This window comes from Gouania willdenowi, chromosome 1 (assembly GCF_900634775.1).
Source record: "Gouania willdenowi chromosome 1, fGouWil2.1, whole genome shotgun sequence".
Lineage (NCBI taxonomy): Eukaryota > Metazoa > Chordata > Actinopteri > Blenniiformes > Gobiesocidae > Gouania > Gouania willdenowi.
Window position 1 is genome coordinate 28,493,216 of NC_041044.1, and position 26,903 is coordinate 28,520,118.

A 26,903-nucleotide genomic window follows, 5' to 3' on the forward strand; every position below is an offset into this window, starting at 1 on the left:
CATATATTGGCCGTGATTTATAATTAATGGACTCCGCCCATTGGTTCCTTAAAGTTCAGAGCAGTTTACTGAATAAACCGAAGCGCCAGATGGGCTAAATAAAAGTCAGGAGATTACTCTGACGCAGTCGTATCCAAGGGCTCCTTCACCGTAATCGCCATCACGTCACAGTCCGCCTTGGTGTTCCCTGGCACGGCAGGTGTTTCCTCGAGGATAAGTCCCTCAACACTACGGGGTGACCTCTTTTCACTCTATTTTAGCCGAGGGATGCCCTGTCTGCGCTCACACCAGCAGCACTCAATGGAGCGCACAGACGTGACTCCTGGGACTTCTTCTGAAGCCGACACAGAGACTTCCTTCAGCCGGGAGACGGTGAGGGACTCCCCGATGGTTTCGGGCCTGGGCTGGTTCTTCTCCCCGCAGTGGAGCCCGTGGTCCAAGCCGCGCAGAGCCAGCTTTGGAGGTGGTATGAGGAGTGACCAGGTGGAAGCTTGGTTAGATGATCATTCCGACTTTACACGGGACTACTTTAAGAGAGCTACTTCAGCGTAAGATATTACTGTCTCTTTTACTTCTACTTTTTGGGGGGAAAAAGAGCATAGATCCTAGTCTCATCCAATTCTGTCTCCCACAATAGTTAGGCTACTCCTGATGTGTGCCTGGGACATTTTCTGTCTTTAACACCATGCACTTAACCATTGCTAATTCTGGGTGAAGTGCAAATTCTAGACTTCACTTTTTGCTTTTAATGATCTACAAATGAGCAGTATTGGAGAAATCTTATTAACAATCAAGGCCTAATATATCTGTGTGCAAAATCGATCAGTGGGCTGGGTTAGACTTGGGTTTGGCAGTAAACAGAAACATATATTTCTCTCCTTAGTTGAAAAAAAATAAAATAATGCAGTCCTAACCTCGGCCTCAATTCAGCTGGAGATGCAACCATAGCCTACAATGAGACAGTTTTTTTTATTTAGTTGTTACTTTCCTTCAAGGCAATATCGGTGGCTTCTGCTAAAAATCATTAATATATATCGATCGCCTGGTATTGTCAATACACCACCCTCACGTACAGTTGTAGACATTTTAACAAATTGTGATCGATTACCAACTTATTTTCGGTCTGCATGCTCAGGGTCATGAATTTGATTCCGGGTTTAGTTCAATACCCGATTAAAGGTGATATTTCCATATTTCTGTCTGTCACTCAAATGATCATTACTTATTTTATAATGTATTATGGTATTATAATTATGCATACAACAGTGACGTGCCGTGACCACTAGGGTTGGGTAGGCACGTTGCATATCGAGAACACCAATGACAATTTCATATGTTTATGCTGTCAAGTGTTAATTCAATTCAAATCAATTTTATTTGTATAAAGCAATTTACAACAAAGTCATCTCAATGCGCTTATCAAAATATAAAATTCATAATAAGAAAGAAAAAACCCAACAAGATCCACATGAACAAGCATTTAGCCATCTAACAAAATCAACATCGTAAACACCATTAAAGAAACATAAACAATTATTTTATATAGCCTCCATACTCTCCCAACAAGATATATCTCATGACACGGCAGCGCATCTGTTGTTTGTGTTGGAAACACAAAAAGACGGAGAAAATGACAAAAACAACTCAGAACAGCCTCAGTGAGGAGCATCCACAAAGCCAATCCTTCCTTTTGTACAATTCACTGTCTAAAAGCTGTCGTTTTTCCTCAAAAAAAAGTTTCTCTATTCCTCTATCATCTCTGGCGCTGTCATCATGACTGTAGTGTTATCCCACCCACTAGCTAGAGAACGTAGCAGCAGCGGTCACGTGGTATCTATTCACTAATGTACTGTAAACTTACTTATAGCATTTAGCATAGCACGGTTACGTGCAAAGGCAGCTCTATACGCAGACATTGCACGTAAATGGTTGTCATCTTGAGGACCTGACTGCGCATGCACATACACGTAAAAACATGCAATGGGAACGAAGGCAGAGGAGCAACGTGCCTTTGGGAGGGTCGTGGCCTCCCTCTGCCTTACAGCGGATTAAAAAAAAAAAAAAAAGACTGTGCAGCCGTTCCAGGAAATAGCACTGTTTAGTAATTTGGGCTATGAAATGCACAAAATGTGGACACTTTGAAACTTACTGCACCTCAGGGGACCCCTCTGTGAAACTCCTGAAGTTTGCAGATGACACCACCGTCATCGGTCTCATCCGGGACGGGGACGAGTCTGCCTTCAGACGGGAGGTGGAACAGCTGGCTCTTTGGTGCAGTCAGAACCACCTGGAACTGAACCCGCTCAAGACCGTGGAGATGTCAGTGGACTTCAGAAGAAATCCCCCCCCACTCCCCCCCCTTACCATTTTAAATAGGGAATTGGCTACCGTGGACTCCTTCAGGTTCTTGGGATCCACAATCTTACAGGACCTGAAGTGGACCTCCCACATAGACTCAACCAGGAAAAAGGCACAGCAGAGGATGTACTTCCTGCGTCAGCTGAGGAAGTTCAACCTGCCCCAGGAGCTGCTGATCATGTTCTACACCTCCATCATTCAATCTGTTCTGTGCACCTCCATCACTGTCTGGTTTGGATCTTCAACCAAACTAGACAGACACAGACTACAAAGGATAGTCAGGACTGCAGAAAAGATCATTGGTGTTGATCTGCCCTCCATCCAAGACTTATACCTGTCCAGGGTCAGGAAACGGGCAGGTAGCATCACTGCAGACCCCTCACACCCTGCACACAATCTGTTTAAACTCCTCCCCTCTGGCAGACGCTACAGATCACTGTACGCCAAAACAACCCGCCATAAAAACAGTTTCTTCCCCCAGGCTGTCACTCTGATCAACACTAAACAGTCAAAGAGTGTCAGTCCTGTTTCTGTGGAAAAACCCTGGAACCAAACATAACAACCCTGGATCAATCTGACACTGAGAATGTTCATGTACATACCTTTAATTTAAATGTTCTCCTGCACTACTTATCAATGCTCTACTGCACTATTTTCCTTTTATTATTATTATATTTTATTATTATCTTTCTTTTCTATTATTTTTTTCCTTCTTTTTATCTTATTTTTTTTTTTTTTTTATTTTGTATTTGTTTATTTTTTTTTATACTATTACTATTATTATTATTATTATTATTATTATTATCATCTTGTTATTTGCACATTCTAGTCTAACTACTGTTTATATTTATACTTATGTTTATACTTATTATCATCTCTTCTAGTTGATTGTTTATTATTGAATGTTTCACTATTGGAGAGAGCACAGTTGACCGAGTCAAATTCCTCGTGTGTACAACATACACTTGGCCAATAAAGATGATTCTGATTCTGATTCTGATTCTGATTATAGGTACTGTAGGCTATTGGAAATGGAAAAATAAATAATTTATAATTATATTATAATTAAAAAAAACTAAATTATAAATAAAACAAATAATTAAAATATCAATTCACCTGGGTAGGCACTGCCTACCTTGCCTTCCCTCATGGCACGTCACTGGCATACAACATGGTTAAGTTAGTATATAATACAATTTACCAATGTTCCCTGATATAATATCCCTCCACTCACAACCTCCTTCCTTCGACACTATTGTGTGCCTGTAGAACAATGAAAGCCATCTTTAGCATAGATTTGATCAAATATAGAGATTAGGCAATGTTTATGAGCATTATTTATGTCATACCTCACACTACATTTGAATTGCAATGTTAAAGCACTCTTGCGGAACTCTTTACCCACAGGTAAGTATTGGTCGGAAGGGGGGTAAATATCAGACACTACATATATTTTTCATTCTGTGTGATTTCAGGACCAGTGGCCAGGCCGAAGTGACATCCACGTTGTCCACGTTTCCTCGAAGTAACTCTGATCAGTCTGACCTCTCTAAAAAGACCACTTGTTCCCGAAGTTCATCTTCACGGTCTAGGTCACACCTGACCATCTCATCTGCAGCAGACCGGCTCGCCCCCTTTGCTTTGAATCTCACCACACCAGAGTGGACGGATCGCTTCTGTTCAGACGTACTCAGAAGTCACTCCCCTTGCTGTCCTCGCTCTCCTCGCTCTGCTCACTCCTCTCGTTTCTCTTTCTCCCCTTGTCGTCCACTATCTCCAATTTGCCCAAGCTCCCCTGACTTTCCTAGCTCTCCTTATCTGTTAACACCCACAGTTACAAAGACTCCAGCCTGTGCTCATGGGGAAGGCTGTCCATGGATGATGGGAATGCTGGGGGGAGGCCTGAGCTGCGTGGTGTCTGTAGCAGATCTCTGTCAGTCAGTCGTCCTTCATACTGGGATGCTGCTGGGAGCCGAGGGGACTTCACTTGCTCTCGTAAGGAAAGACTGCGATGGAAAAAGAAATCTGGAGGTGTTAACGCCACTAACAGCATTGGGTTGTGTGAACGAGGAAACCTTATATAGCCAAGCACACAGAGAACTGGTAAAGGGGCTCATGGGGTGTGTGTTGGCCACAAGTTCACCAGTGAATCTGAGAGATGCGTCTGAGGTACAGTATATTCAAGATGTAATTACTCAGCATTTTCTTTTTCAATTGTAGGAGAATGAATGGTTTCCCCAAAAAATTACCACAATTTTACCATCTTGACCACAGACAGTGGGATTAACACGTCACCCAGTTTCCTTATTGCGTGTTTCTGGATGACTACATGGTCATGGTGTGGTAGGGAATCCCACATGACGCACTTGCTTTTAATCCTTTCGGAGACTTCCGCCACTGATAAATCTCTTGATTACTAAGACAGTGACGTCCCCAGGCACACGACACACTGTGGGAGCATGACGGAGCTTAAAGCCTCACAGTTAGGCGTCACATCAGCCCTTTAGGAATGCCTGTCAGAGCTCAACAGCAAGTAATCCTAAATCAGTGTGGTTGTAGATGGGTGGTTCTTCATAGCCTGCTGGAGTCTGATGATCCAGAGAAAAGTCATTGGCATTCCTGGCTGGGACTGTAAGGGAAATACCAATATAGGGGGTTAGGGATAGTTGAGTGTGAAAAGAGTTAAGGCAGGGAGGAATGTATGTCTAATTGTGCTAGTGTTGATCTACTGCACAAAATGTGCATATCAGTTATGTGCTGTCTAATCAGAGCCCGACTGATATGAGATATTTAGGGTCGATATCGATATTGGGGTCTTTATAAAGCCGAAGAAAGTTGTATCTGTCGCTACCCGATGTATCGGTTGATATCCGATATATCTGTCGATATCTGAATTAGTAAGACTGTAAGTAGGACTGTAAAGCCACCAAATTTGTGCAAACTGTATTTCTAGAATACCTTGTGAAAGTTGCTCGAATTGCAAAAAATAAACATGAATAAATCACTACTTGTCTCAAAAGTAGCAGCTTATAATGTATAAAGCCCTGCATATAGCCACAGGATCTCCACCAGAAAAATCACAGGTAATACATCAGTTACATGTTAAGACCCAAACGATTCATCTACCTGACTACTGACCAATGTCGATTATTTGGTGATGGCCAAAACTGGTCTGATTAATTGCTACACCTATTAATTGGTCGGGCTCTAATTCTTAAACACTTAAGCTGTGTTTTTTTTTTTTATCTCAACAGGACCCTAGATTCATCTTAGACAGTGACCAAGCATCTAAGATCAGCGCTGTTTTGTGTGTTCCGATCAAGAACCATAGAAGAGAGGTAATAGCAGTTTATTAGATATTTTAGTATATGTTTGTTTTTACATGTCCTGTTTATTCATGGGAAAATACACATACGTTCTGCTTGTAGGGTATGGACATATTTTATAACTTGCTTTGATTGACAGATGGTTGGCGTAGTGGTAATGATCAACAAAATCAATAGTTACGATGGATCTGTTTCTGTTTTTACCAGCGTGGATGAAAAAGTGAGTACTGGTAATTGGTCAACTTGATAATAGAGACATTTTTTTAATTCATTCTTTTATGTGAACCTTTTTAATCTTTGTTTTAGTGCCAATTTATAGTATATTGTACTTACTCAGAGTTTAATCACAGCAGTACATTTTGATCTGATGTTCTCTTTCCAGGTCTTGTTTAATCATATGGATGTGTTTGGCATGATTCTGGATAACATCCAGCTGTATGAAAGTTCCAGACAAGAGGCCAAACGCAGTCAGGTAATGCCCAAGAAAACAACGTTACGTTACATTACGTTACGACTATACATTTTTGTTAATGTGTGTTAGGCACTGTTTTTTTAATGGAACATATTTCTTATATATATTTTTTATTTGTGTGTATGTCAGGCTTTGTTGGAGATGGCGCAGGTGTTGTCAAAGGAGCATCATTCCTTTGGGATTCTCCTCAGTAAAATGGCTGCCACCATCATGCCCTTTACTCATGCTCAATACTGCACCATCTTCATCCCCAGCAACCAAACTTTACCTTTGCACGATAAGGTGCTGCATCTTTTATTTTTTTAAACTATTCATCATATTATTTTATTGAGTTTTTAATTTGGTGTTTGGAAATATATACAATGCACTTTCTGTTTTCCCAGCTTTTTTATCTTTATTTCAGATTTGTTTCTCCAGAATAATACACCTTGAGTGTGAGGAACTAGGCTCATCCTGCCAGATCTACAGAAGGTTTGGTTTGCACACAGTGCACATTAAATTTCTACTTATCTTCAGATGTTTTACAAGTTATTTCAAATGTGATGCCAATGCTGTGCGTTCTCTTTTAGGGAGCGTGATATAATCGATGTCGATCCTTCATATGCCCTTCAATCACTGATGGCTGTGAAAACACTTAATATATCAAAGGTTTCTGACGACTCAAGACAAAGTCTCGTCTGCTGCCCAGTCACAAATGAGCAGTCGGAGAATGTTATTGGTAAGTTGCACAGATATGATGGAATTTCCTAACCGTCTTTGCTTTCAGAGTACAACACAAAACTAGACCTAATCTTTCACAACTCGAACAGATCTGTAACAAGCAGTAAAGCACATTTCTTACTGGTTTAGTGCATAGTGCCTGAATGTATTTTCACTGATCTACCCTTAGTTTCTGTTTCCCCACCAACATATCGCTATTATCTTGGGCTGGACACACAGTAATCCATCCTACTGTGCTTTTTGTGCTGCTTGTTAAGAAGTAGCGAAAGCAGCGACTCCTAAAACCAGTAATTTAATCAAATAAAAGCTAAGAAATATTTATCTCAGAAATCTGGAAAAATTGTAAAGATGGACTCTGTTTGACTGTACTAATAATATGAAATACTTGTATGCTCTGATTTGAACTGGGATTGTATAAATCAAAACAAGTAAAAAAAAAAAAAAAAAATAGATAAACTGCATCTCGATATAGACAATATGGTAACTTTCTGTCGCCAAAATAGAAAACTCGATATATCTTGAATTATTATTTATTGCCCAGCCCTACTATAATCACCTCTTCAGTAACTCCAAAGTGCTTTATTATATATGTATCTACATTCACAAACCAATGGTGACAAAGCTGATGTGCAAAATGCATTTATCCTATGACCCAAAGTGGAGTACATTTAAATTTCACCAAATCTTGTTTTTATTTTTATTTGATTAATAAATATTATTATTATTATTATTTCTGATTTATTTAGCTGTTTGCCAGCTGATGAACAAACGATGCAGGGACTCTGGAGAGCTGGAGGCTTTTAACCGATACGACGAACGCCTGCTGGAGGATCTGGCTGTGTACTGCGGCCTGGCTCTGCAGTATGTTCAGGCTGTGAAGATCACTGAAGAGCGCAAGGCTAGCATTGAAGTCACACGAGAGGTGGGAATATTTGGGGGAATGTATCCGCTGATTGTTATTTATGCATATTTCATAATTATTTTTTCTGTTTTATTGTTAAATTACAGGTTCTTGCCTACCACATCAGTGCAACAGAGCAAGAAATTGAAGCTTTACAGGTGATCATTTTGTGATCTGTTTAGTGTTTTTTTCTTCTTCTCAAATGACATCCCATTATACTTTATTTTTTGTATGGTCATTGGAAAATACCTCTATTGTTTACTGCCAATCTCTACAGTTGTATTGTCAGTAACCATAATAGCAAATTGGCAAATTGAGAAGGTACATTCTGTTTGCATATTGGGAGGCACTACAGTTCAGTTACTAAAGACTTAAATATCTTCTTTTTTGTTTAGATATGGGGATTTAATATGTAAAAAAAATCAGAGTGGAGATGATTTCGGTATCTATGTTTTAGTGGTTGAATAAACCAATTGAGTATAGATCAAATGAGACAAATTCTGATGACTGAATTATGACTTAAAGCAGAGGTGTCAAACTCATTTTAGTTCAAGGGCCAAAATACGGACGATTTCAATCACAAGTGGACCGCAGATTTCAGGCAGGAAAACAAACACTTTCAACATTAATGTGCCCAAGTTTACACTTCCAGTTATAAATTAGTCATAAAGTATGGATGGTATCAACAATATCTAAGCAATAAGTGACAGATACTTAAATGTCTTTTGATTTGTTTATTTTTTTGACCAATTTCTATTGAATTTTGGAAGTTTTGGAAAAATTTTGACTTCTTTCAACAACACTTTACAACTGAATTATTCTCTGTCATTTTCACCTTCTCCTGCGGGCCGAATCGGATGCTCTGAAGGGCCGGATTTGGCCCCCGGGCCTTGAGTTTTACACATGTGACTTAAAGGCTTAAAGCTAAATCCCTTTTTCATCAGAAGACAGAAACTTTAGCAAGTTCATAACTAATGTTTGGTGATTGTGAGTCAAATTCCCACTGACTTAAGCTTGGTTTGATTTTAGGAGGCCACCATTCCTTCTGCTGAATCTCTGCATCTTTTTGACTTCCACTTCTCTGGTTTTGGCCTACAAGAAGACTTGACTACCCAGGCGGCCGTGCGCATGTTTCTTGACCTCCATCTGGTGCAGGATTTTAGCATTGATTACAAGGTAGGTTTCAACCCAGGGTGGCTACGGCAATGTTTGGGTTGTATTGATGCACAATCCGCCAATTTGACCTTTTATGAAATCTCTTCCCTGCAGAGTCTCTGCCAGTGGGTCCTGACTGTTAGACGTGGTTATAGGAACAATGTGCCATATCACAACTGGAACCATGCACTCAGCACTGCTCAAAGCATGTTTGCTATGCTAATGGCTACAGGGCAACTGCAGGTTAGTAAATGTGTGTTCCATATAATTGTTCAGGTATTTGTTTTGGTACAGAACATTTCTAAAAATAATAATACTAATAATAATAACCCTTTGTTCAGAGGTAATGTCCATATATTTTAGTCAAAAGTTTTCAAATGTCTTTTTTTGTGCAACTTTGATAAATTACTAAATAATGGCAATCCCGAGAATTAGGTAACAAAATGTTGTGGTCCCTTTCATAAATCGGTGATGCTATGTGGAAAGATAACTAATTCACAATGAAATGGTCTCAAAAACAGATTTGGTCTTGTCTGTATCTCCTAAATTCAGTGTTCAAAAGTTTGTCTCGGAGTAATTCCAGCAGTGCCGTGATTCCTTAGTACAGATCACTCTTAATTATATGGAAGAGGATTCATTTTAGTCTTCCAAGTTTCCAAAACCTCTTAACTGCTGCCTGTGGGGATCCCACACCTGTCTAAGTCCTTAACCCTGTGTTCTCTGGACGCTTAGACATTTATAAATGTGGCTGATGCAAACTTGTATTGAATTGTTGAAATGAAGATTCTTTTGTTCATTCAATGTTTGTTTATTCTCCACTGCATTAGCATGTATGTTGTTGTTTTTTTTGCTTTTTGTTGTTTTTGTTTATGGTTGTTTTTTTTATTGTTTTTGTTTCTTTTGTTTTTTTTTTAACTTTTTGTCATTTGAAAAGGTTGTGTATATTGTTTCATTTGCATATGAGTCATACTAGAAAACTTGAATCTAATTCCTCACACATGCACACTCAGTCCTTCCTGTTGCAATTATAATTTAAGCACAAAGGCAAGCACAAATGTTTTAAAAATGATCATCTTCTATTTTTATCCCCACTTCTGTCATAAAATCATAATGTTCTTGTTTTAGCTCATTTATCTTTTTCGGATTGCTTGGTTGCTTAATTTTTTTATTCTTTCAGAAGCTCTTATTCTGTGACTGCACTTTTTATGTTTCTTTATTTACTTGTGTCCGAGTTGAAGGGGAGAGCTTTTCTCAGAAACTGTTTCAGATAGGATAACCAAATTCGGTGGGTGCCTTCAGGGTATCAATATCTTGAGGGAGTTTGAAAATGAGAAGCGCGCAATAGTTTTTTCCGGAGTTATAGTCCTTGTTTTGTTTTTTTCACTCTGTTCGAGGTATCTTCAAAGGGGACAGCTTTTCTCAGAAACTGTTTTAGATAGGATAACCAAATTTAGTGTGTGCCTTCAGGGTATCAATACCTTGATGGAGTTCGAAAATGAGAAGCGCGCAATTACTTTTTCCGGAGTTATTGCCCTTGTTTAATTTTTTTTACTCTGTTCGAGGTATCTTCAAAGGGGACAGCTTTTCTCAGAAACCGTTTAGGATAGGATAGCCAAATTTGGTGTGTGGCTTCAGGGTATCAATACCTTGATGAAGTTCGAAAATGAGAAGTGCGCAAATATTTTTTCAGGAGTTATTTCCCTTGTCCCATTTTTTTCCTCTGTTTGAGGTATCTTTAAAGGGGACAGCTTGTCTTAGAAACCATTTAAGATAGTTAGTAATTTCATATTCTGATGTGATAATATTTTCTTATGTATACATCTAAGTTCTTAGATTTAGAACATTCAGGAAAAGGTTCTGAGTTATAATGACAACCAATCTGGCGGGGGATTTTGATGACTATGTCGTCTCGTTATTATTTAACAGGCATAAACCCCTGTTTAATTGTTTGATAATATACCTACTTCAGATATATTTTTAGGTAAAAACAGAACATGGAGAACAATACCATTTGGACTGGAAAATCTCATAAGCTCATCACCATGTCTAATTCAACTGTGTTTCTGTCTCTCTGTGTTTGTTAGAACATCTTTACCCGCCTAGAGATTTTAGCATTAATGGTTTCCACTCTCAGCCATGATCTAGATCACAGAGGAGTAAATAATTCATACATAGAAAGGTAAGCCTTTTTAACCCTTTGTTTTGTTATGTGTAATTTAGATTATAGTTATTGTTTGGGTTTTTTTTTTAAGTTATTGTTTGATACTAATTCTTACAAAAAATGATGATAACTATAATATTTTCTGGCTCTCAGGACTCATCAGCCTTTATCTCAGCTGTATGGTCACTCCTCTCTTGAGAACCACCACTATAACCTGTGTGTTTTCATCCTAAACAACACTGTAAGCCTGTACCAGTCATTTTTTTCTCTTCTCAGTTCATCTGTTGCCTATATATCCCTCTGTGACCCACCCCACTACCTTTTGCATGTTATCTGCCAATTTGGTACCTCACATTACATGCAAGTGCTTGGATGGGTGGCTACTTTGCAATGTGCTTAAAGCTGCTTGAGATGATAATCTTTGAGCAGAGAAAGACATTAGCGTAGGACTCATAGATCAATAAATCAAAGATCATTTGCTCATTAGAAAAATTTAAAATTGCAGTTTAAAAGTTTGTTTTAATCTAGACTGTAAACACTCCGTTTATTGACATTGCCTGAAAAGTTTTGCGCAATGCATTGTGGGTTCTGGAGTGCCGTAGATGGATGCATAGAAGTGTTTTTACTTCAGTCTCACTGCGATTTCATGTGTTTTTTCTCAAAAAAATGTACCAAATTGATTTCCCAACACATTTCTGGTGATTTCACAGATTGAAAGTTGTTCCAAAACAATGGTTGATGTCTTACAGAAAGATTTGAATCAGGACAAATTTGAATGTCCTGGGGGGGTGAGGTGATATCATGAGGAGAATACTGGGAAAGAACCAGAACAAAAATGGTGTCAAGCGAATCACTGACCTCCAACACAAGACCTTCAACTTACTCCCTTTTTTCTTCTTCTTCTACCAGGGGAATCCAATCCTTAGTGGGTTGTCTACTGAGCAACACAGGACTGTACTACACATGATCAAGAGGGCGATTCTCGCCACAGACCTGTCCGTCTACATGCAGTATGTTGTACTTTCAAATGTCAAAGTGAACGCAAGCTGCACTTATGAATGTGTTTTAACCCTGTTATATCTGTTTTGTGTGACATAGGAGAAGAAAGGACTTTTTTTCACTTTTAAAGAAAAAACGAGTGAACTGGAAGAGTGAGCCACAGAGAGATTTGCTCAGGTGGGAATTGGAAATCAGTTGGATTTATTCTGACGTGTTTGATCAAATGGACCTTCTGATTATGGGATGTTGTTCCTAACAGATCAATGCTCATGACAGCAAGTGACCTCTCTGCTGTCACAAAACCTTGGTCTGAACATAAGAAAGTAGGTCTCACATAAATTCCGCAATGTATGTCTCAGTTCATTTTACACTATCGAAACCCAAAATCCACTCGTCCCAACAGATTACCAAACTGGTTGCCATGGAGTTCTTTGCGCAAGGAGACAAAGAGAAGGAGGAGTTCAAAATCAAACCCCTCGTAAGTTCATCTTAGAAGGCTGTAATATACTAATATACTCTATACCAGCTATTCTCAACTGGTGGGTCGCGGACCTGTGCTGAATGGGTCGCGGACAGCTGGTCAAAAAAACAAAACTTCATGTCTCTCAAATTGTCTTTTATTTTGAAAGAAACTTGTCTTTTGACAGACATGCTGTGAAATGCATGTTGCACTGGAAAATATGTAGATTTATATTTTTAAAAATATTATATATGTGTGTTGTCAACAGCTATTTTGGATAAACTAAATTTGGTTGGTTGAATTAAAAAAAAAAAAAAGTGGGTCTCGATGTAATGACTGTGGCAAAATGTGGGTCCCAGGATGAGACCAGTTCTGAACCCCTGCTCTATACAACTTATTTCTTTCATCAAAATGTCATAACAATTCAAAAAATGCACCCATACTGAAAACGATTCATGTAAAATGTTCCGTATATCAGCATTGTTGTTGTACAAAGACAACCTAGCACACGTGCAATCATATTCTCTGACACTGTTTTTTCATCAGGATATAATGAACAGGGAAAACAGCACTCGGCTGCCATGCATGCAAGTTGAATACATTGATGACATTTGCTATCCACTCTACAAGGTGTGTAACTACCTACTTACTAAAGTGGATTTCTATGTGCAAAATAGAGCTGGGCAATATGGACCAAAACTCATGTCTCAATATTTATTCTCAAAATGGCGATATACGATATAACTCTTGATATTTTTTAACTTAAGAGTCTGTCCAGAAAGACAATTCTGGGTTGAATTTGCTGATGAAAAATGCCATGCAGGCACATTTATTAACAAACGGCTGCACAATATGTGCCACTTTTGGCTTTTTCTCCTCTAAGGGACAGCACGTGTGTGTGAGTTCTGTAGTGTGGCTTGTTTAGGGTAAGGTCTGTGTTGACGCACTCAGTAATCCATCTAACTGTGAAAGCAGTTACTCCTAAGAAGAGTATTTTAATACAAAAGAATCTATAAAAATGTGGCAAAATTGTAAAGAAGGACACTGTTTGGCTCTACTCTATGACTATTATTAAATAATTGTATGATGTGATTTGTGCTGTGTGATTGCATAAATAAAGTTAAAAAAAAATTGATATATATCTCGTTATAGGCAATATTGTCATTTTCTATATTGCCAAAATATAAAACTTGGTATATCTTGCCCAGCCCTAGTGCAAAATAATGAGAAATACCATTGTTTTAAAACTATTCTCTTAAGTTACATTTTCTGTTAACCTTTTCCCATCTCATTGTCAGACTATATCGAAAATGTTCAGCCCATGCTCTCCGTTACTGAGCGGCTGCAAGAAGAATAGAGAGAAATGGCTGCGTTTAACTAAGGAAGCACAAGACGATGACAGCGACAGCAGCAGTTGTGCAACACTGGAAAAACCAAAAAGCAACGAGGAAGAGCCTGAAGAACAGGAATAAAGGACAGGACAGCGCATGAAAACATGGACACATCCATAATCTAACCATGTTATTCCTATACATTTATATCCCACACAAGTTCCATAACTTTTGCATTTATTGTCTCAAACAATTGGTTTCTATTTTCAATTGGGTTTTTGCAGATTTCCAATATTAGGGAATGTTCAAATCTAGAGTGACTGTCATGGAAATAAATTACTGTTGACTTGATTAACACTGTTAATTGTCTTGTATTATAATTGTATTTACAGCTGTTTGAAAAGCGGTTATAACCATGGAGGCCTGGCCGTAATTAAAATTAAATTCATGTGTTTCATAGTAAGTAATTAATTATCCCTGGCAATGAAAGGAGTATAAAATACTGTATATACAATTCGTTGTATGTTGTATTTTATTTTTCACTCGTTTGATTTTATAATAAGTTGGAAAGGACCGATACTAAAGAGAAATGAATCCACTGATCTTACATTTCCGCAGTTCTTCTCCTTCTTCACTGTTAAGCGATATACAAGGTAAAAGAAAAGCACACACAAATGTACTCCCACTGTTAATTTAGACACAGTTCTTCACTGGAGGTATTTCAACACTGTGACAAAGGGTTTTTTATTCATAAAATCTGTCTCAGAAGGCATTCGGTTTTCGTTTTTTCTTCTTCTCTTCAGATTGCTGGAATTCTGTGTTCTAATTTATCACTTCTTCCATGTCTTATAACAGTTTTCTAGAAGTATCCCATTTTACTGAGTTGGAAACAGATATGCACCAGTCTACATAGTTCTTTTTCAAAGCTTTGCATTGGTAAAACTAGCAATTATAATACTTGGTGGCCTATTGTTCATTGATTTCTGCACCGGAAATACTAATAACTTGTTCAGCTGTGTTGCCATTTATAAAGGCAGTAAGTTACTTATTTTTCGCACAAAACTTTATTCAAAAATATGGTACAGTACAAATATTGCAATAACAACCATCAGGGGGATAAACACAAGCTTCAGAGTAAAACATACAAAAATACTGAAAAGATATTCCTATTTTATATTAGAGGAGTGTTTGATGGTTTACATATATTGTTTGACTTCATTTTCAAAAATAGGAAGCAGTGGTTTCTGATTTGTGTATCGACATTTGTGATTTTGCCATTTAGCTTAAAGTATAATAAGGTTAATGATATAGAATTGTTTCTTTCTCTCAGATGGATAGTCAATAAGGCCAGACAGTATGTGTTCAAAGCGTAAGGAGAAGTTAGGTTCAATACAAGCACAAATCAGTTTACAGATGTCACTCCACAATTTGTTAGAAAAGGGACAGGACCAAAACAGAAAAAAAAAAATATGTCTGCAGGGTGTCCTTCACAGAAACAGCAATCTACATCAGTTTCTTCTTTATTTTCTTAAATGTTGTAAAAATACATTTGATGGGTAGAATCTGTGAATTATTTTGGAATATACGTCTCTTATACCTTGTTATTTATGATATATCTACCTGGCTAGGGCCCAAATCTTTTTCCAGTTAAGGTTATTATTAATACATGAGTTCCAATAAGGAGATGATACACTGTAAGTTAAAGTAGAGTAGAGAATCTTTATTCGTCCCGGAAAGTTACTGTAATATCCGCTCAATGCAAAAAGTGCAATAAAATTGTAACAGAAGGCAACACACAGAAAACCCCGAAAAACAGTGCAATGAGCTATATAAAAATAAAAACAGGAAAAAAAAGAATAAAGGATACAGATATCTACATATTTACAAATAATATTTACAAGTTACTTCCTATTGCAACAAAAACAATACAAATGCGCTTAACTGTGTGTTACATGTATATATCGCATTTTTAAATGATAATAAATAAACATACGGAACTGTTGTGGGCAGTATTTAATGAGTGTAGGTCCTTCTCTAGCCTCTGGGGGCGCTGGTTACTTTAAAGCTGTTTGTGTAGAGCTGCTCACTCAGGAGGAGAAGAAGAACCTCGGCACTGAACAGCGGTGACATGACAGGGCGCGCAAAAAGAAAATCCAAATCCACTCAGGTAATATTCCTCAGAACTTCACACACCAATCTCCTTTGTCTACATATTCCATTAGTAAACGGTTCCCGGGACCCAGTGGCTTAGTGGTGAACAGGTTTCATTGTCGTTAAGCTGCTTGTTGTGAAAGCTTTGAGCTCGCTGAATGAGCTGCTGAGGCGACAACATGGCAGCAGCATCTGTACTGTTGTTGGACTGAAGCTGATGTTATCTTTACATCTCACTATTCACATGCACCATTACAACTCATTTACAAACAGTCTGTGTCGTCACATTACCGAGACATATCTCTGCAAGATATGTTGACCTTTCTCACAAGTGATTTTTACACACATTTTTTTGTGCTTGGAGCTAATAAAAGAAATAAAATATAAAAATTATATATAATTTTGAGGTGTTGAAAAAAGGTGATATATCTCGCCATATTACGTTGCTCGATTGTCGGATCGATGCTAAATGCATCCATATCGATTTTTTTTTTTTTTTTTTTTAAATTATTATTATTATATTAACCTTTATTTAACCAGGAAAGTGTTTTCCACTACAGGAGACAGTGTAACTGCACAAAGAAGTGCACTGAAACCTTAGCATGTTGACCAGTATGTGGTTTTTCAAAAAAAAAAAAAAAGTGCTAACTTTCTGCATGTATTTGTTGTTCTAGGCATATACCTCAGTTAAGTTGGACTAAAGTCATGCTGGTTTAAAAGCCACAGGCAGATTGTATGTTGTTGTTTTTTTTTTTAAATTTTATTTTAAGTTGTTGGCACATGGCATGTTAAAGCCAATGTTGTAAGTGTAAAATATGCCAATAAAATGTATTTCATACATAGTGTTTTCATGAAGGTGTACACATTTACAGATTAGTTGTTTCTTAAGTCATATAATTAAAAAAAGAATCACAATAATGGCCTTATACTTCATTATCGGGATATATTGTATCGTACCTAGCTACAAATCATATTGCCAGATGCCAGGCAATACACACCCCTAATATATATATGAAAAGTTAAAGATGTGTTGGAATTTGAATAACGTTGTTGTTCATTAAAGCTGATTTTGATGTTTTTGATTGGGCTAAGTTACTTGTTGCTGTTGTTTTTTTTTGTTTTTGTTTTTTTTATTCATCAATTTTTCTATTGAATGGTCTGCTATGGATGAATACAATCCTAAAATCAATCATTTAATACGTCTTTTCTACTGCGTGTAATGCAGTGATATGGGCTCAGTTCTTAATGTAAACATGAATATATTTATTCTACACTAAGTAGTTTTGATGATGATTATACGTATAAATATAATACACCTTAGTCTAGAGGTCGAATACCAATTTAAAAAATATATATAATAATTTAGCCGATATTTGAGGCCGATATACTTATTTTTATTTTTTTTTTTTTAAAAGCACATTGACTAGGAAAGACACTTGAAACACACATATGATATAAATGCGGGGTCCTTCCATCAGTCAAGTGGTGGCTGCAGCTGCCCACACGGGTGCCTGATCAAATATCCTTGTCCTTTTAAGGATATAATAGGATATCGGCTTTTATTTGTAAGCCTATTGGCTTCTACCTCTCCCATGCATATGCTATTATTATAACGTTTTGTTGTTGTGTGTGTGTGTATATCTATACAGTATACATCCGAATGGATGTTTTTTAAATTCTTTTTTTTTTTCCTTTAATTGCTACTCTAAAGTGCAAATCTGTCGATCTTGAAAAAAGTCCATATATCGGGTCGATATATTGGTCGACCTCTACCGTAGTCTACTATTAATGTAATAGTAGTCTACTATTTACTGCATTAGATCTGAGAATGTCTTTTATATTCAAGTAAAATTGCTATTGTTACTGAAATATCCAACTAAATCGAATTGAATCATCGCCAATCGAATCTGGCCCTTGTGAATCCAATCACTTTGTGAATCAATACCCAGCTTTAGTTTTGGACACAATTGGTACAATATTTTCTACTATATTTTCTTCTTGTGTATTCTTTAAGGAGGCAGAGACGGACAATGGTGAACTCAAGAAAGCCCGCCCCCAAGACTCGCTGGCTATGCCATTGGCAGCAGTGGATGCAGAGCAACGAGAATCACTGCTGCAATTATACAGCTTACAAATGCCAGAAGATCTGTTCCACTTCTGGGACTTCTGTAAGGAGCTTTGTCCTGACAACCCACGTGGTGTGTATTTGGTATTAACTTGCATCTGGGATATCAGATTTATCTGTAGATGTTTTCTTCCTACTATAAAGTATTGTGCAGTTTTAATGAGGTGATAAATGTGAATGAATGGACACTGTTCTGACACGTTAGTATTTCATCATAGAACAAGAGTGGTGTCGATGTATTTTTGTATACTTGTGCTTGTCTGGGGCCTTTTAATAATCCTACAGTTTGCAAAAAAAAAACAATAATAGTTTTGACATCCTTTTCTAATTACAAAAAAAATATTGTTGTATTCCTAAAATTTCAGAATGTGAAAACTGCTATCTTTCAAATGATGTAAAATATATTCAAATGAGTTTTTTTTTAGTTTTTTAGTACCTGAGAAAAATCCGAGTAGCTGGAGAAAACCAGTGCAAGTGTGTCAGTCACTCACTTTAAGAAGCAGCAGTTTTCTGTCACCCATAAAATGACATTGATTTTTCTATTCCGGTCACCCAAGTGTTCATGCTCTTTTTGATTGCTCCGTCTGTGCGTTTGTTTGTTTTGTGTGTCTGTGTAGATGCTCTGAAAGACATGCTGGGTTTGCAGCTCGTTGGTCCTTTTGACATCCTGGCTGGAGATCACAAAAAAAGCATGAACCATCAGCCAAACTTTCATCTTCACTGGAGGTATTTTTATGACCCGCCCGAGTTTCAGACCATACTCAAGAGCAGCGAGGACAGCCAGTATCACATGGGCTACTACAGGTAAGCAACTGCTTTTATTTGAGTGTAAATATCCACTCCTCACCTATTGTCTTATTGTACTGTGTATGTACTGCATTATCTCTGTATCATGTATATATATTGCTTTTGTCATGTCTTGTATGTTGCAATATAATAAAAAAAATTATTATCTGCGGTATATATATATTTTTTTGTCAACACTCTTATTGGTTGTGTTTTTAAACAAACTTTTTTTTTTCCTCAAATCACTTAGAGATACTCCAGATAGCCTCCCTTCATTCGTTGGGGAAAATGATGCAAAGAAAGGATGCACCATCACACAGATGGGAGAAAACATTTTTGCTGCTGTGTTGTAAGTTTTCACAGTCACTCTTTCACCAAACCCTACTTTAAATGTCTAGTATTACTATTTAAATTAGCCAATGTAGAAGAAACTCAGAAGGGAGTATTTGTCGATTGTAAAACACATTTTTTAGACTTACAAAAGTAACTCGACACAATTCAACAAATAAGATATTCTATCAAATAATGAGAAATAAAGAAGCTATTCATTGTAGGATTTAAAGAAGACTTACAGTGACTGGTTCCAGGAATATTATTTTGAATCTATATAGATTTCTACATAAACAACATAATACTTTGCTCTGTATCAGTCACATTATCATCATGACAAACAATCCAGGTGTTTTAATAATGTACTTTTTCATGCAAATGTTTTCTCATTTAATTTTTTTTTTGTATTCATCTTGGATTTTTTTTCTCTTCAACAAGTCTGTATTTGCTTAAGAGGAGGAAAGGACAAAAAGGCAAGAAAGAAGAGAAGGATTTGGAAAGTTTGGAGATGAAACTGAAAGACAAAGCAGAGTCTCTACATTTGACTCTTGAGCTGAAGACCAAAGAAATGAAGCAGAGAGACAAAAAGGTCATAGACTCACAAGAATCTGCTTTGTTTTTACTTCTAGGAATTGCATTGAATGCATTCTTGATTGAATCTGACATGTGAAACTTTGGCTTTTTTCTCTTAACCATGTATGAAATTTGGTGTTATAACATAGGTGGTGAGCAAGACATTCCACAGTGCTGGCATTGTTGTTCCTGTGGACAAGAATGATGTGGGCTACAGAGAACTCCCTGAAACAGATGGTACGATTGGATGTTTTTAGTGTTCTGTTACCCTCCTTTGAAGCTTTCTTCTTTTTTTTTTTTTACTAATTTATTCTTGAGGTCATTGAACAAAGGCTAAAAATACACAGCTTTCTTTCTTTTCTCTCTGTTTTTTTAAATATCTTACGGTCTTCTGTCTTGTTCCAGCTGGATTAAAAAAGATCTGTAAAGCCATCGCTGATGCCAAAACTGACGAAGCGCGTGTGAAGGCTTTTGCACCTATCCAGGAAATGATCACCTATGTCCAGTTTGCCAATGACGAATGCGATTACGGCATGGGTTACGAGCTTGGAATGGACCTTTTCTGTTTTGGATCTCATGTAAGTTTCAAAAGAAGTTCTAGTCTTTTTTTTTTTTTTAATGTTGGAAATGTATAGAATCTATATAAAGCTTGTGCTGGAATGTTTTTAAGAGGATGTTTTTTCCTTCTCACTATGCAAAGGCCTTTTTGGTATCTTTAGGACTGCAGAGCAAATACCGTACATTATTAATGTGGTTTTTTTCCCCTCTGTCTCCTCCAGTACTTCCACAAGGTCATCAACCAGCTACTGCCCCTGGCCTACAGCTTACTGAACAGGGGTTTATTTGGTGAAATTGTGAAGGCTCACCTTTCACAACGCAGCCACGACAACTTAGACCAACTCTCTGCACATTAAAAAAAATGACTCCTAAAATATCAGTAAATTCTCCTATATCAGCCTTGAAACGACATGTTCTTGTCATTGGTGCTGTTCTTGGTTGAGTGTTAATGTTCTGTTTTTTTGGGGGTTTTTTTTATAACTGTTAGATGTCTAATAAAGCTTTTTTATATTTTTACCAGCTTGTGTATAATCTTTGTTAAACTTGTATTGAATAATTATGCAAAAATTGTATTCCAGTTAGTTTGAATAACTTAATCTTGCATCCAGCCACAGTAATAGCAAAGTACTTTACCTGTGGCACAGGTCGCTGCTGATAAACCGAAAAAATATCACAATTGTGCATTTAGATAACATTTTGTAAAAAGTGGAAAGAAAAAAAAAACGACTTTAGGGATTCCTCTGACATCATAGACTCAAAGGTTAAATCTTGATCATTATTCTACTTTCGGGGTGTCACACTGATTTTAGTTCAGGGGCCAAATACGGAGCAGTTTGAGCTCAAGTGGTACACCAATATTATGCAGGATTAATTATTATGCCCTTGTTTGTGCTTTTACATATACATAAATTACAAAATATGTAAGAAACTATCTTAAAATAAATTGATATCAGTCCCGACACAATCTTTACTTTAAATTTCCTAGATTTTGTAACCAATTTTTATTTAATTAAAGAAAATGTGTAATAAATTATTTTATAAGAATTTTTATTTATTTATTTTTATTAAAAACTACTACAATCATGCCATATAAGCAATGGGAGGGTTGAGTTTCATTTACACAATGATTCATGTTTTCTCTGTAATTTTAAACTTTTTCTTATGGGCTGCATTAGATGCTCCAAAGGGCCTGTTTTGTCCCCAGGGCCATGAGTTTGACACGTGTTCTACTTTTGGCTATTGTTTAAATAGACAATAATTCAAGGTGGTGCTAATAAGGGAGACTGAACACTGTCTTTAGAAAAAAAAAATCATTGTATTACAGTATCTGTGTTGTTACGATACTTAAATTAAAAGTAGTTCTGAGGACCAGAATCTTGGAGACATGTCTGCTCATAAGCAGGAGGCTCTGTCATTCAAGATCTGCAATGGAACAACAATTCTTACAGTCATATGTCTTACAAAAAGACAAGTGTTCCCCTCTACTGCCTGTCTGATGTCTTGGAGACAGTGTTATCGACCTTTCTCTGTCAGCCTTCATTAACTTTGTCGCTGTGAGCAAACCCAGTTAGATGTTTACAATTATGGATCCCATCTAACATCAGACATTAGCTGGGATAGAACCCAAAGAGATGGTGCAGAATAAAATGGGCATATCATATAACGATAATAAATCAAACAGAAACTAAATATACATTATGTTGATGAATAAATGCCACATTCAAATTGTGTTCTACTGCCGAGGTTGGGGTCAATTACATTTTTCAGTTACAATTACGTTTTCAATTGCCCATGTTCAATTACAATTAAATTATAATTACAGTTCCCAGCATTTTTTCCAATTACAATTACAATCACATTACAATTATTTTTATCCTCAAAAAGGCAATTACAATTAGGTTCTCAATTACTAAAGTTCAATTATGATTAATCACAACTGCTGAGCCTGAAATATAAAAGTTAACCTTCTTGTGTTAGCTTTCGGTTAGCATCTCTTATGATAATGGGCCCTAATTGAAATGTGTCATCTAATTTGTTTCCTATCTATTGGAAATGGGCTACCTAATCAACTAAAATATAGGTTTTAATATTTTTATGATAAATTGTGGGAAACCTTAATATGAAGCATATTTTAATAATTGTTACCTACATATGTCTAGAAGTGTTAATAGAACTGTAACATAGTCCCCCAGTTATTTGTTAAATTATAAGTGACAATGTTTAGAGACTTTTTATGGCAATTACAATTACAAAATAAATTATCTGAACTCAATTACATTTGAAATACGATTACGACATCAACATATTTTTTGAATTACAAATAAAATCATAAGTACGCCATCATTTTATTTAATTATCAAATACGAGATTACAATTATAAGTGACCCCAACCCTGACTGCTGCCAGTATTTCCTAGCTGTATTCAACTGAAGCGTTTAAAATTTTCCGATTGCCCCTGAACGCAGCACCCATCCTGCGGAGTTTCGAGGCGCGCTCACGTGTCCACGCACACGCACATGCGCCCAGGCCATGACTGCGCACCGGGAGCATCCATGAGAGCTCTGTTTGGTCACGCTTGGTCCTCAGACGCAGAATGATGCTGGAGCCCGCGGAGCCCCTTGGATGCTGAGGCCGTCATACCCCTCACCCCACCGGCACTAAGGACTCTGCCTTCCCGCACCACAGCAGCACGAGCCCGAGACGGAATGTCAAGTAGCCCTGAAGGAAGTCACTCCAGGGGCGGCAGCTCCGACCGTGACTTGAAAACCAGCTCCTCGAGCAACACGACCCCGGAGGGCGGACCTCCACCGCTGCACCAGAACCGCATACGGCAGGTGGGTGCTCGCTCCCCCCGCGCTAAGTGGCTCAGTCCGCCTGGAAGCAGCAGCGCTGACCGCTGCCACGGAGGGTGTGACAGCCAGGCGTTGCCTTGCTTTTACACATCAGTCGATTTCTCAGCATTGTTGCATATAGTGAGCTCTAATTAGCTGCTGTGGATATATGCTTTTCTGCAGGTAAAAATGCTGCATATTTTAAATGAAACTCATAGTAAACGTGCTTTACAGGCCAACTGCTAGTTCTAAGGCCGTCAACATAAACATCACCGCATCAACAGCTGTAAACAGGCTTTATGCACATGAGAAGGAGCTGCTCTGAGTAATAGAGATGGATACACAACATCCCCTAAGATTCAAGATTCAGGCCTATTGCTTATAGTTCATTATGTTCTGAATTCTACATTTATTGCAATCTAACCACTAATGCCCATACTTTCTGCCACTGTATCACAGTGAATCATTATTATAAACTGCCATTTTCCACCTATGTCTAGTATTACAACACTTAATGCTACTTTCACCACATTCACACACATCTATTGCAATGTCGTCTGCAAAAAAATTCATCTGCATCAATCTGATGAAAGAAAAGTCAATCTACCTCCAAATAGTTTACTTATTTTAAAAGTGATAAATGATCTTCATAATTGTTTATTTTTATTTATTTATTTATTTTTTGTTTTTTGTAATAGTGCAATGTAAACAACTTAACATCGGTCCACTCAAAGCATCCAGATGTTGTCATACAATAAGTATTCAGAGAAGGTGAGTCAGGAGATGCTGGAGGGCTGTTTCCTGTCTCAGTGCACTCTCTGGGGCTAATGTGATTTCAGTAATGGACTCTAGTGCCGCATACACACACACACACAGATATGAACAGACAGAAAATACACACACACTGAGCTCTGTTTGGGTGGGGCCTTTAAGTTCGGATCCTTGGAGGAACGCTATATTGTATTACATGGATTACAACAAAGGATGGATGCTGCTTAGCCAGTTGTTTGTGCGTCCATGAATAAGTGAGCGTATCTATCGAAATATTTTGTTAAATGTGATTCAATCAATCAAACATTTAAAGTCAAATGTTCTAGGCACCAGGTCACATTGGAGAAAATTAAATGTCTTTATAAAACATCTGTTAGTTTGAAAAAATAATAATTGACTCTTAGAACAAATCTTAGAAACGTTTACTATTATAATCTGTTGACAAATTCATTGTTATTGATGGAAAAATGTTAAACAACACAAAACATGGTAATGAATGCATCATACAGTAACTGTTTTGATGAGGAAGTGATGTGGCGATATTATAGCTGGCAGGTAGTAGTGTTTGTTTTTTTTAATTCATTCAATTGTAAAGTGAAATAAAGAAAACAGAATAAAGAAATAAAGAATCAGAAATGAGAATAAAGGGGAGATAGACTACTTATAACTCTCAGCATTAGGAGTGTGACGATATCTCGATATTTTTTTGCACGATCGATTATCGATATGCTCGTGCCAAAGTATCGATTTTTTAAAATTTCTGGGGGTTTTTTTCAAAATCTTTTCTGCTTTTTCACTAAAATGTTCTGGTAGGTCTTCACAGACATTTTGTCACTGTTTGTTGAAGGAACCAATATATTGTTTAATGGAATATTGCACTACAATGGTGTCACTGGTAAGAAAGACACTATTTTTTTGTTTACACTATTGGAGATACTTATTCGTTTACATTGGTTTGTTGACACTTATTTACAGAGATGTTACACTAAAATAGTGTCACTGTTCATAGGACACTTTTTCAATTTATTGTCTTTCAGAGATATAAAATAAAAATTGTATGTTTTCACTTAATCTTTTTTTTTTCTTGTTATGTCATAGATTATCGTAGATTGATTTCTGACCAATATATTCATAATCCCAGTATCGTCATATCGTGAGATAATCGTTATCGTGAGCTTTGTATCACATATTGTATCGTGAGGTTTCCACCACTACTCAGCAAACACATGCTGACTAGACAAGGCGTGTTGGGAATCCATGACCCACAGACAGACAGAAATCCAAAACCAGACATTAACAAAATAGCTACACAATAAAAATTTGACAGACTGCTGAACATGTAATTCAAACTCATAACCTAAATAAACCCCAAAATCTAACCAACCAACACTCACAACTAAGAAAATAAACAGAAAACACAAAAACACAGAAACCTTCATGAAACCTAGGGGTGAGTGTTGGCAAGGATGTTGCAATACAATATGTATCACGACACTTGGGTCACGATACAATATTATCACGATATCGCAATATATTGTGACGTTCTACCCAGTTAATATCAAAATTAAACGTAGAATGAAAAATCAAGTTGCTGTATATGTTCATCAGAAGATATTGATCATTCAGAGGACAAATTGAGTCAAAACTATTTGCTTCAAAACATCCTATTTGTCAATTTATTATTAGTGTTTTTGCACATTTTCACTGAAAAAAAGAAAATGCAGTGTTACACACTGCCATCATAAAATGAAGTGCAACAAATAACCAGTGAAACACATTGAAAGCATTGTAACAACTGTAAGTGTAAGTGTGTCAGTTTGAACACTGATCTGAACAGATCATATGAAAATAAAATGCCTGTGCATACATAGTGCATATGTGCTCTACGTCACTGAACACGCTGACCTGAAAAGTGTGAAGAAAATAAAGTGCAAAAAATATATAAATACATTTTTTATTTATTTTTAAATCAATTAAAAAAAAAAAAAACGATTTAAAATTAGCACCCAAAAATCACAGTATATTGTGAAATCGATTTTTTTCCCACCCCTAATGAAACCCATCGCTAACCACATACAACACACAAGTCGTGACAATATTAATATATATATATATATATTTTTTTTTTTACTACACTTAGTTACCAGACAAGACAATAGCTAGATGTATTTAAGACAGTAAAAGTTAAAAATGCACAAATGAACCATGAAAAAAGGCAAATTTTGACATGCAGCTGTTTAATAGCAATGAATCAAGCTATTTTTCCTGTTCTCTATTAGCATTACACATCATTGTACTGTCCTCGTTTCAATCTGTGAAGGAACTTCCTAGCTGCTATGAATCTGACATGTTTTGTGTTATATATGTGGGAATAATGCTTGAGATTAGAAATGTCATCTTAGTTGATTTACAGCGTCCCATTTTAAAAGGTCAGTATTTTCACGACTTAGTTGGTGGGTTGTGGTGTTCCTCATGCACTATTTGTCTTGCACTATTGAGGGTGTGCATGGAGTCAGACTACTGGTACTGGTGGATTGTCTTAACTGTTTTTTCTTTGAGCTCTCAGATTTTTCCTCATGTCTGCTTTTCTAGTTGTTTCTGTTGTGGTCTTTTGATTTTTCTTTGGTTTATGGGCTTTGTTATTTTGCACCTTATTGGATTATTGAGTTTGTACTATGTGGGATTTTATTATTACTTTGTACTTCAATGGACTTGTTTTTGCCTTTTCAGTTTTATTATTAAATATACTTTTAAGTCTTATTCCTGTTTCCACCTCATCTGTCTGTCTTATATTAACCTCTAGTTCATCACCAAACAAAGTGTAAATGGAGGCTGTGTTACACTGTAAACCCAAATAAGTTACCAGAACTAAAAAAAAATGGAGGCAATCGATTG

At 36.9% G+C, this 26,903-nt stretch overlaps 3 protein-coding genes across 3 annotated transcripts in view; all 3 read left to right on the plus strand.

Moving 5' to 3' along the window:
- The first annotated feature begins 23 nt into the window (after nucleotides 1-23).
- On the plus strand, nucleotides 24-14,092 carry LOC114471595 (cGMP-specific 3',5'-cyclic phosphodiesterase-like). The gene is given in 20 exon segments (XM_028460476.1): nucleotides 24-548; nucleotides 3,834-4,527; nucleotides 5,613-5,696; nucleotides 5,824-5,904; nucleotides 6,067-6,156; nucleotides 6,286-6,438; nucleotides 6,560-6,697; nucleotides 6,700-6,874; nucleotides 7,623-7,798; nucleotides 7,885-7,935; nucleotides 8,807-8,953; nucleotides 9,047-9,175; nucleotides 11,017-11,111; nucleotides 11,247-11,334; nucleotides 12,003-12,103; nucleotides 12,192-12,269; nucleotides 12,352-12,415; nucleotides 12,496-12,570; nucleotides 13,099-13,182; nucleotides 13,851-14,092. Coding segments are annotated over 20 exon segments (2,958 nt in total). The 5' UTR covers nucleotides 24-267; the 3' UTR covers nucleotides 14,025-14,092.
- A 1,848-nt stretch (nucleotides 14,093-15,940) lies between these two features.
- hpf1 (histone PARylation factor 1) lies at nucleotides 15,941-20,922 on the plus strand. Its single transcript, XM_028452482.1, has 8 exons — nucleotides 15,941-16,050; nucleotides 18,049-18,232; nucleotides 18,777-18,963; nucleotides 19,196-19,294; nucleotides 19,714-19,864; nucleotides 19,998-20,085; nucleotides 20,254-20,426; nucleotides 20,628-20,922. The coding sequence occupies exons 1-8, from the start codon at nucleotides 16,012-16,014 to the stop codon at nucleotides 20,760-20,762; spliced, it is 1,056 nt and encodes a 351-aa protein (XP_028308283.1). The 5' UTR covers nucleotides 15,941-16,011; the 3' UTR covers nucleotides 20,763-20,922.
- Nucleotides 20,923-22,903: 1,981 nt separating this feature from the next.
- ank2a (ankyrin 2a, neuronal) overlaps nucleotides 22,904-26,903 on the plus strand; it is a 36,813-nt gene continuing 32,813 nt past the window's right edge. The window contains exon 1 of the mRNA XM_028439259.1: nucleotides 22,904-23,240. Coding sequence (XP_028295060.1) covers nucleotides 23,112-23,240 — 129 coding nt within the window. The 5' untranslated portion in view covers nucleotides 22,904-23,111. The remainder of the gene's footprint in view (nucleotides 23,241-26,903) is intronic.

Excerpts from the sequence above, each read along its gene's own strand:
- hpf1 (XM_028452482.1), top strand. The coding sequence starts at position 16,012 with ATGACAGGGCGCGCAAAAAGAAAATCCAAATCCACTCAG. Across the intron at positions 16,051-18,048 it reads GAAAATCCAAATCCACTCAG|GAGGCAGAGACGGACAATGG; the intron begins GTAATATTCCTC and ends GTATTCTTTAAG. Across the intron at positions 18,964-19,195 it reads TATCACATGGGCTACTACAG|AGATACTCCAGATAGCCTCC; the intron begins GTAAGCAACTGC and ends CAAATCACTTAG.